Below are 16466 nucleotides of genomic sequence, written 5' to 3'. Positions count from 1 at the left end.
AAGCCTTTGACGTCTAATTTGTTGTCTCAGGGTGATGAAGTCAGATCTGCATTTTCATCAAATGGCATGAAATGGGAGACATGTCCCAAGTGAACATACAGATGGGAGAATGATACAGACCAAACATGAGACAGCAGTATTTGCCTGGGCATAGCTGAAATAACTGTTGATGTTGAAACATTTTATCGCTGTAAGATAACTGGACTTACATTTCAGTTTCAAACATTTGAGGGTGGAATTTGTTCAAGGCTTTCAATAAAAAAAAAATCCTTAATTATCATACTCAAAATACAAAATAATGATGAGGAAAGAAATTTGAATAGATTTATGTCAATATAGGAAATATGAGGGTTGGAGAATTGTGAAGAAACAGCAAAAGCAAAACTGCAATCTCACAGTGCTAATCAGTTTGTTAAATGTTTTTCAGTCACTGACATTTAAGTTTAATTGGCCTTGAAAATGGTTTAGTTTTATAAATCATAGATATAGCTCATAGGTTGGGTTTCCCCCCACATTTTATTATAAAGCTGATCGCAGAGAGCTTACAGGAAATCTGAGAAGAGACAGATGGGGAATGACAAGCAGCAAAGGTCCCCAGCCCATCTTAGACCAGGAACATTACATTTCATGCTTAGTGTTGTTCACCCTCTGACTATCCAGGTGCCAGGTCATCTAGTTTTTAAGATGTGTTGGCAGGCAGACAAATCAGGGCAGAAACATTAACTACTTTCTGGAGGTATGTATAAGGCAATACAGCAATGAGAAAGATGAATATAAAATAGGATAGAGGATGTTGCATGTCGTACAGATTGAAGGTAAATTTGTAATTTGGGGACATATATGGGAAAAAAACTGACATGACAGATGTACAAGTTTAAAATTGAGTTTACATCCTTTTTTTCCTACTTCTTTTGACATTAGTTGTTTTTTTCTTTTGATCAGTGTTGCTCAATGAAAACTCAGTCCATGTTGTTTAGGAGTCATGAAATGAAATCTAAGGGCAGATGCATTATTTCCATCAGCACAACAAACACAGTTCATCCTCTGAACATCCTGTTTTATTAATTTGGGGCCAGACTGTGACCACAAACCAGTATGAACACAATTTAAAAAAAAAAAAAGAAAAGAAAGAAAAATCCAATAATTGACATTATGAAATGGGCCATTCTGTATAATGAATACCTTTACATTTGGCACTTTAGATATATTTTGATACAAATACTACTTTAATATGCATAAGATACTTGAGTATTTACACTTTGGTACTGCTACTTTTAGTAAAGTATGAGTCATCTGAGTATTTCTTCCACCTCTGATTTCTAGTAGTTTCAAGGGTGTCTTGTAGCTACTTGTACAGATATCGCACCATACTTCAGACCAAACCATCAGTTGAATGAACACTTATGACCAGGTGTAATATTTGGACACAGTGACTCCTGTCTGGATCCTGTGACAGAACCAAAATGAAGAGACAAGACACAAAAGGCAGGTTGACCTCCCCTATTAAACACTGGGCAGAATTTAAATGTAAAGCTTAACTGGATCTTGCTTAGTGTTAGAGAAATCACTGAATAATACTTCCAGTATACGTTCCAGTAGACTTAAAAACTGAGACGCAGGAATGGTTGAGCCATGGTGCCACCATGTGGACACTTCTGCCTTGCAAGTGCCAAAAATGCAACTTTTCAGATGAAACTTGTCTCATTAAGAAACTAGGAGAGAAAACAAACAAACAAACAAAAAAAACATATGGACAAGTTGTGTTATGTGTTAAGTGAATATTTATATTTTTTACCATCTCACTGACCTGTTAATGTTAAACATTATGAGCCATTTGACATCTGAAGAGCCACTTTCATCAGTTAAAAACCTTTTCAAATCTGACCGTTCACTACATACCCAATACCACCTCTTGATAAACCTGGAGTAAAGAATGCCAACTCTTCCACATTGGTGAAATTCTCTCATGTGGTTTTCAGGGGGTTAACGAGCACAAAGAGCTGGGTGACTTTTTCCAAACCATTTATTAGAACAAAGTTCTGCAGGCTAGACTGGAGGATAGTGATAGGGAGGAGGTGGTGGTGGCATGAACGGAAATGGAAAATGGACATGTGGATGAAAATGCTGATTGTTCAGCGGTGGTGCAGTCACTGGGGGGTCCACTTTCACGGTTGTGGTAGTAGTCGGTGCCGATGTCGTTGTCGTCGTCGTTGTCGCTTCTGGCTTAGGAGTTGGATGGTGATGGGGAGGGATAGGTGGAGGGAAAAAAGGATATGGAGGAAAGAAAGGCACAAATGGTGGAAATTGTGGTAACGGAGGATGAGCCGGTGGTTTAGTTGTGGTTGTTTGAGTAGTTGTAGGCTTGGCAGTTGTTGGCAGAGGCCCTGGGAAGGGCCAAGGAAGGGGAGGGTAGTAAGGTGGATACATGGGGAAAGGAAACATTGGAGGGGGAAGAGCTGTGGCTACTGGCTTTACGGTAGTGGTTGTAGTTGTAGCCAATGTGGTAGTGGTTGGAGCAGCTGTTGTGGTTGGTGCTGCTGTTACTGGAAGAGGGGGAGGAAAGTAGGGATAAAAAGGAGGGAAAAAGGGTGGATATTGTGGAAATTTAGGCATTTCTGGTTTCTTTGCAGTTGTAGTAGTAGTGGTAGTCGGTGCAGGCGTTGTGGTGGATGGTGCTGCTGTTACTGGAAGAGGGGGCGGAAGGTAGGGATAAAAAGGAGGGTAGAAGGGTGGATATTGCGGTAATTTAGGCATTTCTGGTTTCTTTGTGGTTGTAGTCGTTGTGGTTGTTGTTGTAGGTTCTGCCACAACTGCTGAAGGCTGCTGAAGATAATGTAGGTAGGGTGGAAAGAAATAGGATTGGGGGATTTGGCCATGAGGTATCTGGGGCACCTGAGGGTTTGAGGGAGGTTGCCTGGTTGTCTGAGGTACAGGGGCAGCAGTTGTGGGAGCAGGTGCCACAGGTTTCGGACACCAGAGTGAGATTGGAATTCCCTGCCAACGCATTGGGAGCACGTAATTTCCAGCCTAGGGAAGAAGAAAAACTCAATTACATAAACCACTAGGACTGCAACTAATGATTTTAACTGATTTGAATACAGGTTTGAATAATATAAAATCAAACTAGTGAAAAATGCTCAATAAGATTTCAGTTCATCTAAATGCCTGTTTTCCAAAATCCAAGTTGCACAGCAATATATGACAAACCAAGAAAATCCTCACATTTGAGATACAGTATTTAATCAGCAAACATTACCTCTTGAATCATGTTGCAGCCATTGTAGGGGACCAGCATAACAAGTGCGAGAGAGTTCCTCTGCATGCTGTAGCCACAGGTGGACGGGACCTGGGACAGGGGCACCGGAGCTGCACTTCCTGCGTGGGAATATTCTTAGTGTTACTATGCAATTGTTGGTGGGAACACCAACATTGTACAGTTGATACAGTAGTAGGTGTAGCTGATGAGCCTTATTGATTTACCTTGATCCACTGCAAACTGTGAAACTCCTGGTCCCACTGCTCTGAACTTCAGCTGGTCTGAACCACACTGCAGGGAAGGCACCATGCGCTTCCATGATGCTTCTCTGGAACTGGCATCTTGTGCTTGTCCTTTTGACCAGCCTGACAGAGAGCATTAAAATTTTAATCTTAGTCGCAAGTTATGTTACTGTTAAGTATACTTACACTAAACGCCTGCAATTCAGCACAGACAAAGATTCCTACCAGCAAAGTCCGCCTGATAAGTAGCTTCATCCACCACAGAAGCGTTTGAGGAGGACCTCCTTGTCCCACCTTGTGACTCAAAACCTGCGCCTTTCTCAAAAACCCTCCCGAACACTATCCTCCCCTCTCGGACGCCTGTCCCTCTGGCTCCGTCGCCTTCTCTCGGCCCTTCTCGTCTCTCTGTTTTCTTCAGTCGGTAACAGTCTATCGTTTGCGCCAAATAACACGTGAGAATAAGAGCTGCGGCCAAGTGTACAGTGGTGCGTTTCCTTTTTCCTTTAGGCATTATTCTGTCGTGACTCCTGATAACGCTAAGAGCTGGGACACGCTGCTTTGCCGCAACTATTTGAGTCTTGACGTTTTCTGCCAGCAGGTACAGCGGGCCCTACGACAGCCAATCAAAAGCTGCGGAAGGAGGGCTGATTGATTGTTCTCTAATCACGTGGTATTGCTTCCACCTGGGCGAGGTTGAGGTTACCAGGTCGAGAGACAAGCAAGAGGGTGAGCTTATTATGGAATATGATGGCAGTTTATCATAAAATGTTAGAATCTGTTTTTTGTTGTTTTGTAATTATTATTTTTCATTTATTTCTGTCTTTTAGTTCAGGTCCTCACTACTCTCACTGGTCAGATGAAAAAGCTACTCTAGCTCATTTCCTAGCTCCGTACATAGTTCATAAGTAAATAACAAAAGTAGCCTATCAGAGAGGCTCATTCTAAACTGCCGTTTTTTGGGTTCAAACATATTGTCACTGTCTGAAAGAAAAGTGTGTTAAAAGCCTGGAAAAGACCATTATCTTATGAAACCTATTAAAAAAATCATCCATGGACCAGTTCAGCCTTTCAACAGGAAATTTGAACATCTACAGCTCCATGACAACCGAGCAAACTCCATCTGCTGACGATGCTCAGACAGCCACTAAAAGGACCTTGAGGACAGGCAGTTTTGTCCCCCCTTCTAAATCAACCTTAAACATTGCAGATTTTTGGCATCAAACCCTGGCTTTTACATCTTTTGCAAAATTTAGAAAAACAGTCATTATTATTTAAAATCAAACTGAATAATGCTTGATTACTAAATTCACATATTCAAAAATAACCCAGATTCAGACTAACAAGATCTGAATGTGTCTTCTTTAATTGGACATAAAATTGACATTAGATTTCAGGATCCCCTTTTCTTCTCCTCTGCAGACCAAGTTGAGAGAGGGTACAATCAGTCAGCACTGTAACTGTTACAGCATATTCCAACTGCGTTTCATATTTGAAGGTATTAAAGCCAGTCAGCCAGCAGCTGTAATTAGGTGCTGTTACGTTTACACATTGCTCTAGACAGCTACTTCATCTCCAAGGTTACAGACAACACCAGCAAGTGGAACACATTGAGGTGAGTGCACGACTTTGTTTGTACTTATTTTATTTCTTTTTCATTTCATTGTGATATATGCAGTCCATATTTTGTCAAACCAAATACATTTAATAGGTGTATTGCTTTATCCCATATTTGTGTTTCCTGTCAATCTGACCTGTCTCTGATCAGTGACTTCAGATTTTGGAGAATATAAGGCTGATTCTGCTGCTTAAAAGCATACAGTAAGTGTATGTAATGTGGTTTAGAGAGATGTTTTTCATCTGATAAACCTCCTAATCTACTTATTCCCTCAGCAGGCAAGAAGCCTTACGCAAGAAGTGGATGTTATTCTGTTGAGGGACGAATACTTAACTCCAGTCAGGACGGACAAAAATATGATGTCCAGCCTTTCCAGCTGTGAGTCTGCTCCAAACACAATTAAAATGAAATGCTCAGAAAAGGAAAGTTCCTGTATTATTCAGGCTGGTGTTTATTTGTATTACTGGGACTTAATTCAACAATGACTTTCTTTGTACCATTAGATGCCGCTTCTGCTTCATCAGAGCATGATCTCAGTGAACCACAACCTGCCCTGGATGACCATGTAAGATGGATCAAGTAGTGGGAAACACACACCGATTTCATTTTCAGTCGTGTTTTTTTTTTTTTTTTTTTTTTGTAATCACTGAATATCTCATTTACTCAAGTCTTTGATTATTTACTTGTTTCCTTCATTTGACTTGTATTTTTCGTTGGGTTTGGTAAGAGGATTTCAGTCGGCTGTCCACAGTCTGTCAGTGAGCCACCCACCTATTGTTTCAGAGCAGCAGGAGTTCTGAGGTACAATCGGGAGTCTGACAACCACAGGATGAACTTAACAACCATCCTTCCAGCGGTACTAAGATCACATTTCTGTAAAATCCCATTTACAGCAATATGGCTTTATGTCACTGATTAATCCAAATGAACACCGTTGTCCAGTCCCAGCCTCTGACAGAATACCCAGTGAAATGTGAGTACTGTGGAGAAAAGGCCAAACCTTCACTGGATCTCACATGGGTACAGCGACCTGAGGTGAGGAAGAAGTGAATGCAATAAAAACAAACTCTGCAAATGTACCTGATGCACCGCTGACCTTTCTGCATCCTCTTGTATGTCCATCTTAGACAGTCCCGCTCTTCTGCTGTGCCCGCTGGCAGGAGCTGTGTGAGATGCTGGTGAAGCAGAGATGTTTGGCTGGGGGGAGATATGACCTGAGGACTGGTGCTCCACCTCTGGACGAGCCAGCCACGGAGGCGGAGGAGCTTCTCTTCCGAGGCAGAGAGATGGAGGATCACAACAAATTCATCACGGACTTACCGAGTGGACTTGGGTACAACTTTATATCATGTGTTTTTTATCCAACACACAGAAGCAGAAAGATGGTCATCATATAGCATTAAAGTCAATAATGATGTAATCTGTAACCTTATTAGAGAACAATCAGAACTGACAATCCACGAGGATTACTCAATCCAGCTACCTGTAGCAGAAACCAGTGAGTACTGATAAACAAACTTGAGTGGACACACAGTGTGTGTGGAGTATCTGTGTTTTTCATGTGTCTTTGTGTTCAGATTATTGGTAAGAAACTAAATAATTTTGATTTAAAGTAGCTTTATGAGACTGATGCAGTTTGTTCTCTGCTTTTTTTTTTTTTTAGGTTCTCCAACATCAAAGGTGCTCATCTTCCGGCTCTCTTGTGCTCCAGCAAAAGGATGCTGGACGGTGCATCTTAATAGCGATGCAGAGATGTGCTTGAAGATAAAAGAGGAAGAGGAGCAGGTGTTGCTCCCTATTTGTGACCACAAGCCACTTCATTTCGGCATATGTCACCACCAGGTACCCACCAATTACTGTTTTCTTTCATGACCCATATAGCAGAAAAGAGTATTAAAGTCAAAACTAAGGTAACTGTTGTTGCTCTGATGGGACCATACAAATAATCAGAATTTCTTTGAATAGAAATCTGTATATTAATCTTTGCATATACATATGTACACTGCCCCCATGTGGTCACACTGTCTGACCAGTGCATAAAACCAGGCAATAGCTGCTCTTAAGAAATGGAAGCTTTTTGTTATTGTAAATAGGTAAAATATTTACGACTGTAGAGATTAATGGATATAAAGGGTTACTTGAGCAATTGTATTTTCATAAAGTAGAGGGGCTGAAAATTGAAGGAGCAGAGAGGGCGAAATATCTGCCTGACTTCTAGTCCCCAGCAGAGGTAGAGGAGGTGCTCAGATCTGAAACTATCAAGTAAATATTTGCCTCCAAAATGGAGTGGAGTAGAAGTACAAAGTATCATAAAATGGAAATACTCAAGTACAAGTATTTCAAAATTGTACTGGACTTATATTCCACTATTGGTCCCTGGTGCGTGTCAGGCTCCAAAAATGCTTGATCCTACATTTCCCATAATGCAGCAGCATCTTTTTCTGGACCTTTTTCTTTTAAACTCCACACCATCATTTTGCAATGGGGGCTCTCTGTTATGAATTTGTAAGCCCAAGCCTGCCAACAGGGTTACTTTTTCAGATTTTGGAAACTTTCCCCAGAGCATAGACCGCAGACTAGAAGAGTGGCCCTTCGTGAGTAAACTCAAGATTATTGATCATCTTTTGAGGTGGTTTAATCTTATCTATATGTTCACAGGTTGGGTCAGAATTTCGACAGAAGTATTATTCCAACGGCATGAAATTTCTTACTGTGTTCCCCGATGGCTCTGCTCAGGTCTTGTATCCGCTCACATTTGAATGCCTGTAGATTTTATCATGTGAGTCGATTTCCAGAGGCTTATTACCATCAGAGATACTACAAATGTAATTTTTTTTTTTTTTTTTTTTAAAAGAGCAATGTGGAAATCTTAACGAGAGCAAATCACAGTGTGTGTTAGATTGTATGTTCAACACAACATGCACTCTACAGTGGGTGTTCCCATCCTTATCGCCATGATAACAGTTATCCATCTGGCCTCTTGGCTCTCATTGTCGTGGTCACTGAAGAGAATGGAAGGGTCTGCATAGTGTACAATGACAGTGAGGCCCCCCATCAACCAATTAGAGCCATGTTCCAGTCGGATGGCAGGGCGACATGCTATCACAGCAATGGAAACATATGGTACAAAGTGTTTATATTCATCATTTCTTAAAATCGTTATAACTAGTTTTATATCAGTAATAAATATAGTGTTGCTAATTCGGTGATTAAGGAATAATAATAACCTATAATATGCGATGCATGCACGTATGTGTTTATGTTGCAGGCTGGCCTTAAACAGATCAGGCGGTCAGTGTTTGGATGAGGAGGGTGCCAGGGTTCGTCGGTGGAGCTGGAGCAATTTGAGCCTCAACACCGCTCCCCTGCACCCCGTCTTCCTGTCCCTCAACAGAAGCATTGGAGTCCGAGTCCTTGGGAGGGAACAAATGTTTGTCTCCTTCCTGGCGAGAGGCCGACAGGTTAAGTTCAGCGTGGGCACCTGCTGTGCTCAGGTTAGGGTTAGGGTTAGGGTTAGGGAGAACATGCTGCGTGCAAAGCTTTGTCCTTTTCACTTTTTCTGCAGACATTTGCAGTTTGAATGGAACATTCTGACTGCATCTTGAACTCCTGCTCTCCTTATGGCAGCTTAAAGGCTTTACAGCATTCAAATGCCTTTGCTGTAGATTGTCTACTTGTTTAAATGATTCACACATACTGCACTTTGTTTATACTTCTTTTACACATTGCTTGTCAAAATAAAATATGATCAGGTTTTGACACATGACTTAAGAAAACCTTTGTTTATCCAGGGTGAATGTACAAAAACCAACACTGCCTCAGGGCCATCAGTGCTGAAGGAGGAGCTGTTGCTGCTGGCAGCCAGGTTTAGGATCCACCTGGCCTTTCAGCACCTTCACCAGTACCTGACGACACCCACCCATCCCTGGCTGCCAAAGACCACGCAAACCCCTCACCTCCATGTCGGCGCCCAACGGCTTTTGGCAGTCAGTGCTGGTGTGATGATGAGTGACAGTGACAGAGAGTTTATCCACAGGTGCCTTCAGGATCGTCTCTGATGTTCTAGTAATAAAGTGCAATGCGACACAATAACAGCCCCTTTGCTCTGACATAAAGGCATGTGAGTTAACTCCACAAGCCAAATGCCTCCATATTTTTCCACAGCGAATCTGCGTTTCTTAAAATCCACAGGGAATAGTCTGAAAGGTCATCGTTTTGTCTTGTGGATTTTTGCTGCCAACAAAAAAAAAAAAAAAGCCCAAACAAGTGAAGGCGTTACAGTGTGGATGGTATTGTAATGTCACTTAGGTTTTGTGCTTAATCCGTTTTGTGTCTTCTAATCAAATCAGTGTAGATCCCCCAACTCATCCTAATAACATTAGCAGGGCTCATCTTTGAGCAGATGGCTCAAAGATGAGCTCATAAGAGGTTGTCTGCTTTCTGTTATAAAATAAACAAGAGAGTGAGTGAGAAATATCTCCAAGCCATTCATCTTTCTTACTTTTCCTCTTAGGTTTCTTTTCACTCAAGTAACTAAAATCTTGATAGCTGTCACATTATCTATATCAGCGGTCCCCAACCTTCTTAGTGCCACGGACCGTAATGTAGACGTAAAGCAATAATTTGCTGAACTGGCATAGAAACGAATAAAAACAATTTATTACAACTACAACTCACCATTACCCCGAATGTAGTTGTTGTAATTAGTGGGAGCCCTGTGCTTGTTTCTCTTCTACAAGAAGGCTTCATTGCCTCATTTGCGAGCCTGTCGCCACATATTGTGCAGGGTGGTCTCTGTGCGTGAGAGTCACCTGAAGCGATAAACCTGTATTTTAAGTAGGACTGCTGATATTGTCTCTTAAATGCAGCTTTCTTTTTCCTGTAAGTTGTAGGCTCTTCTTCTTCTTCTGTCTCATCATTTGACCTTTTCCCCTTTCTGAAGAAGCTTTCAAAGACATTTTTGTTTGTTTGTTTTTTACTAATTTTTGCTAGCTTGTGGGCTTACTTTTTCACTACCGTATCATGTGATGCAGACCAGCGGTTTGACATGTGCACAGAGGCACAGGCGGCCAACTAAAATGTTTTTCTGCTCATTTTCTTCACACCACAGTATCAGTGAACCTCAACAGCACACCACAGCTTCACAGTTAAATAGTTACAATAGGTTTTATTAATCTTCATAGCTTCCTCCAAGTTATGTTAATATAAAAATTATTCAGAAATCATACCAAGACACAATTTCCAATGTTATTTTCACAACAGTGATGGCAGATTTTAAGTGTTGCATTTTCTACAGGGCTAAGTTACTTTAAGAACAATAAACTTAAATTCTACATATGGCTCAGTGGTACAAATGACATGATTATTTACTCACATAAATCCATTGTATGTAACAAAGTAAAGACTATAAGTAATCATTGTTTAATCTCTCCTTATTGGACCACTGATGTCAACTGGATGAAATCTGCAGTAGTATGAATAGTACAAGAAAATGACAGAATGGCTGGCACTGTTGCCATGGATCCCGCTCTGGCGTTGGGGGCGGGACGTCTCTAAGGGGCATGGTGAAGAATGATGGGGGCATCCAGTGTGTGCTAGCAGTACTCCTGCCTTCAGCACAGACCTTCATAAACATCACTTCACAGCCCAGTGAGAAACCCACCTCAAACCTAGACAGGAAGAGAGGGGAGGGCCGATCAAATCAGAACGCATGAACATTTCCACTGGTCAGTATGTCTCATATGTAAAGCGGAAAAAATTCTTACATGGAGGGGCTTTTAGCTCCAGCCACGATGTGAAAAGTCGGGTTAGGAATGGTGTGGTCTTGTGTTCATGTGAACGTTCATCTTCATCTCGTTGTCCAGGATTTGCACAAGCTGCTGCATGGAGGGCAGGTGACCGGACTCTAGCTTTGACCACACTGGCACATCTGTGGAAAGACAGTCCTCACTGTAATTCACTGCATTTTATGCCATCACTCCACAATCAATGTTATACTTTTATTTCTCTTTAAACTTGTTTGCAGCTATCTGAGAAGTAGTTTTATGAAACAGGACTACAGACAAACAAGTGTCGTTCAGTCAGTAAGCCCATACTGTGAATAACACTCACCATTTAACGTGATTTCAAAAGCTCCTGTAGACATCAACTGGTTTTCGATCATATTGCTGAGGAAGAACACCATCATGCACGCATATATCTGAAAGAAGCACAAGAGAAACTCAGTGAATCACAAGAGCAGTGCACTGAAAAGTACGGCAACAAGACCCACAGGATGAATGTGGCGCTCTACTGAGGCTACGTTTACACGTAGCAGGGTATTTTGGAAAACGGATATTTTGGCCCCTCCGTTTTCAAAAATAACATCATGCACACAACATCGTTTTCAAAAAAGTTGTCGTTTACATGAACCCGGATAAATACGCCGTTGAGCGCCATCATAACTATGCTAACTTTTCCCTAAGTGTAAACGTAGCCTAACAGGTTCACATGAAGCTATGGATGAATGAGCAACAACTCCAGATGAGGTTTAGGCAAAGCTAATAAGCTCCATACATTGTAGATAAAACTCAAACTGGACAGTTCAATTCAAGAGCGACTTACAAAATGATTTGTAGTTGCAGCATCAAATACCTTGCAATATGTTAGTACTGTGCAAAATGGATAAATTGCATTTTTCTGCAAAGTACATCTTGGACATTTTAGCAGTTATTGGAGCCCAGCTGGTGTATCATATAGTATATCATATATTTTGGCTTTGGTTTTGGACATATTCAAATAAAGGCTTCAGTTACCAAACATTGTCCTGAGTCTGGGTTTTGAAGGATGTGTGAAAAATAACTGTCACTTCTAAACAGGCTTTCGGGTCCTATTGTTCCCATTGTTTCTTATTGCTTTCTCTCTGCAGTCTGCAGGTTAGTCAGGAATTCCCACACAGAGCTCTCTTTATTGGCTGATGAGATAAGACCCGGTCAGATTAGACAGCTGTAAATTACAGGGCTTTAGATGTACAGGCTTTCCATTCTTTCCTGAAGATAATTTCCCACAGCTTTTTAAAGGAAGATCTCTTTGTGGACATTAGATGTGAAAGTTTTTTTTTTCTTGCCTTGTTTCAATGTTTACTGTGACATGGTCCACATGTCGCTTTAAATATGGTCCATTTTAACTTAACACTGCAGCACTGCATTGCTAGAGACAAAGCTAGCAAAGTAAAAAAAGTACTGTGAGCCAGTATTTGTGTTATGTTTGACTCACATACAGTTGGACATTGTTGAGAGGCTGAATAATAATGTCAGTTAACAGCCAGCAGTGACTAATATTTACATTTGAGGGACAATGTAACTTAAAGTATTCAGAGTTTGGCCCACTTAAGGTGTAATGTTTTCCAACCTGCATGTGCTATGATGTAACATAACTCGAGGCTGTGTTCATAGTATATCCAGTACATAACCGAGAGCAGGATATTCAAAATACTCTCGTCAGGTTTTCTCCTATTTATCTGTTTGGCTACCAGAAGCACACTCCATATATCAGCCCCAAGCTTCTGTTAAAAAACCCAAGCATAGCTGATATTTGCACATAAAACAGTCTTGCACTATCTGATGTTATTCGTCACTGGCCATTCTCCCTCTGAGCCTTTGTCTGCAACCCTGGGGATAACAGATCCAAGCAAAACAATACTTAACACAGCCTGAAAACCCTGAATGAACAGCTAATGAAATCCCATCGGTTTGAGTACACGATGCAAAGTATGTTAGAAACACAGCCAAATTTAAGTCCACTTTGCAGCATGTCTAGATTAAATCCATGCTACTGTGTGATGTCTGTGGTGATGACGCACAAAAACAATGCTCAGCTCCATAATATTGACAATCCTGACTGCATCCTCTTACACATGAATATGATCCCACAGGATTGGAGCATTAATGACTTCTATAGTTCCAGTAAACCTTACCTTATTTCCCTGGCCCCACTCCCAGATGCCTGGGGCTTGCATACCAAAAAGGGCAAATGGGTCCCTGCCGATAATAATCACCCCAATCACCAGCAGTTTGAACATAGACAGGAAGGAAGCAACGTGTCTGAGGAAATAAAACAAGAAATTGGCTTTTAATAAAAAAAAATCCTAGACATGGTAGCAAAAAACAGAAAACAGTTGCTGCAGATGTACAATCAGCCTAAAGCCCGTATAGATGTGGGCTTGCTATTTGTCTGAAAGCACAGTGGTCATGTTCAACAAACATAATTCTCACCTACCAAAGCAAGCATATTCATGTGACATTCAAAAACAAGGTACATTTAAAACTGTCCTTAAAAATAGATAAATAAAAACAAATGGACACAGCAGTACATCTTAACATCTAAGAAAGTATTTCAATTATGGTTTCACTTCTCAGAATTGCAACACATGAGTTAAACACTGTGCCAGGAGAGAAGGGCGTGGCCTCAAGTTAGACAAATGAAGCTTCACTGTGCAGAATGAACACAAGGAACTGGGAGTCAGCTGTGTAGCTTTGTGGCATCATCCTGTACAAATACTTATCTTCCATTTCAACACTGATCATGGTATATATTCTTAGAGTGACTCAGACAGACACAGACAGAAACACTGGCTGGAGAATACGAAACTCAATGTGTGATACTGTCTCTTTTCTTTAAATGGGGCAAATCTCTGGTGTGTTTATTAAGAATTCAACTGATGAGGACCTGAGGGTATCAGTAACACCACACCTTTAACTAGAACACCTGGGACTATACTACACACACCGGTCTGACATACACACTCGTCCTCTGAAATACAGCCAGTGATGCCTCACGAGCATGCAAACTTTATGACATGAATTCAAATTTCATCTGAGTCAAAACTCTGGTCTGTATCTGTAACTGAGCACAAAACTGAAATTGATCCTGAACAACTTCAAAATGAATGGAGGAATACAGCAAAGAACAGGAATATTAGATCTAGGACCGCAACTAATTTCACAATTAATCATTGATCAAATAGAGAGATAATTGTGAAAGGATAGTGGGGGGGATCATGTGACAGTTTGTACTAACTCAAGGAATTACAGTCAAAGCTTTCACACGGCCCACAAATTCATTATGTTGATGATATACACTGAATGAACAGTGGCTGGTTCATTAGACTAGGTACACCTTGCTAGAACAAACACAGTCTAATACAGTAAGTTTGACACAGCTGCCAAAAATCCTCCCTTGATGAAGGTTATAATGTTTTAGAGAGGTGTTAATTCAACTGTGTGGTCCATTTGGAGGCTACACAGATTGTGGTGCTGTTGAATTGCGTTGCATTAAACAGAGAGGCTATTTACCTTCATTGGTTGAATGGGGAGGACAAAATAATAGAAACAGCTGTCACACCTCTCAAAAACTAAAAAAGCTCAATGTCATGAAGGCAAATTTATCACAGGACATTTGTATTACACTGCATAGTTTTAGATTGGTGTACCTAATAAACTGGCAACTCAGACCAAAATCTGAAATAATATAGTAGTACTGTTTGATCCTGAGTTTCATATAGTCTGAAATTAGTTATTATCATAATGCACACTAAGTAACATGGCACTACTTTGACCTAATTTTTGTCATTTTTATGACCGGTGGTTATACCCAAGTCTATAATACTAGACAAATCCATGGCCAGATAAGGATGACTGCATGAGAAATCCATTTCACAGCTAATCCCAGGCAGCTTTCAGGCTGCTTTAATAAAGACGGATATAATCCACTTGTAACAAGGCAGATAATCGCTCTCTTACCGGTAGAGGGGTATAGGAAGATAGTTCTCCCCTTCAATGCGGATGTCTGGGTACCGCTGGTATAAAGCCTGCGTGTACTCCTCAAACACCCGCTTGTACCCTCAGGAAATGCTGTGTGGAGACAAACACACGGTTTGACACACATACACAGTGTACAGATCCAAGAATGAACAGGGACAAAAGGTAGTCACAACAATGCAGTGATCTGAAGGGCAGATTGTGAATATAGCCCTGAGATCTCGCATATGTGAATTCCACTAATATCTGTAGATCATTTTTCTTCTTCGTGGAAAGTTTTAGTGGCAGGGTAAGATTCCAGTTAGCAACACGTTAGCTTAGCCTAAACGGAATATTTTTGTACTCCAGTGTTGACCTTATACCCCTGTTTGTTAGTGTTTTCTTTAGAAAAAAAAACAAAAAACAACACACACACACAACGTTTTCGTGTGCTTATTTACTTTGGTTATACCTCACTGCATATACACACCTTACCATAATGTGACATCGACATTAGCATTACCTCTTGATTTTAACGATCAACTCGTAGCTACTCTTGTTAATGATTTATTGAGCTACCTTTTTCTGCGTAAATTATTTGTTTGGCCATTTACTTAGCAATGGCAACTTTAACTTCCCAGCAAATCAAAGACAAACTGTTTAAATTGCACGAAACAGGCGGAGCACTCCATAGGGATTTGATATAATCTCGTTGTCTATGCAAGACAAATAATGGGATAATCTGACCTGTGGACACGAGGCAAGGCAAGTTCATTTGTATAGCAACTTTAAACAAGACAATAGCTCTAAATGGGGTATTACGAAAAGAAACATCAGAGGACACTACAAAAGGACAACACAAAAATACAAATAGGCGACTACAACTAGATTTAGTGCAATTTATCTTCACGTCATCTCGCATGTTTGACAGCGGAAGCGGGGCCGTATTTTCGACGAAATATTCCTGAAAACGGGCAAATAATAATAATAATAAAGAATACAGAAAACGTACTCTCTCCACGCGTTAGGACAGCGGGCGAGTAATTTAGCTTATAACGTTAGGTAACTAGCGTACCGCAAACCTTCCTCCTATAATATGTTAACACAAACTACTTGGCTAGCTTCTTTCGAAATTCGGCCTGCGTTGTTGTTAGCCGGGGACTTCAGCTAGCTTGCAATGACTCGCCAGATTTAGGCTCGTTTGCTTACCAAATTTGAAATTTCAGAAGGGGTCCTGTGGCAAACTGCATCTTCATCTTCTTCACGCCACTGCTGTCACCAGACGTGGCACAGCACAGCGAGAGGACCCCCAAAACTAGGAGCGAAAAACGCGGCCACTTCATCGCCATCCGTTCCGGGGCTTGTTTCCTCACTCAGTCAGATGGAGAGGTTGGTTAATCTGTTCATTTCGTTACTGGTTGGTCCCTCCTTTTCCTCTTGGATTTTAAAAACTGCCACTCGCCTTTAGCGCCACCTACTGCTCTGGCTGTTCAACTGACCTGCACTACATACAGCACAATGTAAGTTTTAGTGATCAGTTTAATAATTTCTTCTCCACGCTCCTTTTTGATCATGGA

The 16466-nt window shown here is 41.0% G+C and overlaps 3 protein-coding genes across 3 annotated transcripts; 1 reads left to right on the top strand and 2 right to left on the bottom strand.

Moving 5' to 3' along the window:
* Positions 1-1041: 1041 nt before the first annotated feature.
* Positions 1042-4130, bottom strand: LOC139338356 (mucin-7-like). Its single transcript, XM_070973279.1, has 4 exons — positions 3724-4130; positions 3481-3621; positions 3257-3375; positions 1042-3027 (listed from the first exon to the last, which is right to left on the bottom strand). The coding sequence occupies exons 1-4, from the start codon at positions 4007-4009 to the stop codon at positions 2047-2049; spliced, it is 1527 nt and encodes a 508-aa protein (XP_070829380.1). The 5' UTR covers positions 4010-4130; the 3' UTR covers positions 1042-2046.
* Positions 4131-5594: 1464 nt separating this feature from the next.
* LOC139338796 (glutamate-rich protein 6) lies at positions 5595-9171 on the top strand. The gene is made up of 10 exons (XM_070974065.1): positions 5595-5678; positions 5841-5969; positions 6056-6148; positions 6241-6446; positions 6550-6611; positions 6777-6955; positions 7772-7854; positions 8078-8236; positions 8382-8607; positions 8905-9171. The coding sequence occupies exons 1-10, from the start codon at positions 5595-5597 to the stop codon at positions 9169-9171; spliced, it is 1488 nt and encodes a 495-aa protein (XP_070830166.1).
* Positions 9172-10265: 1094 nt separating this feature from the next.
* selenot1a (selenoprotein T, 1a) lies at positions 10266-16290 on the bottom strand. The gene is made up of 6 exons (XM_070975147.1): positions 16099-16290; positions 14893-15003; positions 13068-13194; positions 11225-11312; positions 10879-11042; positions 10266-10782 (listed from the first exon to the last, which is right to left on the bottom strand). Exons 1-5 carry the CDS (start codon positions 16236-16238, stop codon positions 10921-10923), a joined length of 588 nt encoding a protein of 195 aa, XP_070831248.1. The 5' UTR covers positions 16239-16290; the 3' UTR covers positions 10266-10782; positions 10879-10920.
* Between the last annotated feature and the right edge of the window lie 176 nt (positions 16291-16466).

This window comes from Chaetodon trifascialis, chromosome 11, assembly GCF_039877785.1.
Source record: "Chaetodon trifascialis isolate fChaTrf1 chromosome 11, fChaTrf1.hap1, whole genome shotgun sequence".
Lineage (NCBI taxonomy): Eukaryota > Metazoa > Chordata > Actinopteri > Chaetodontiformes > Chaetodontidae > Chaetodon > Chaetodon trifascialis.
The sequence above is the reverse complement of the archived record's forward strand: the minus strand, read 5'-3'. Positions and strand labels throughout refer to the sequence as shown.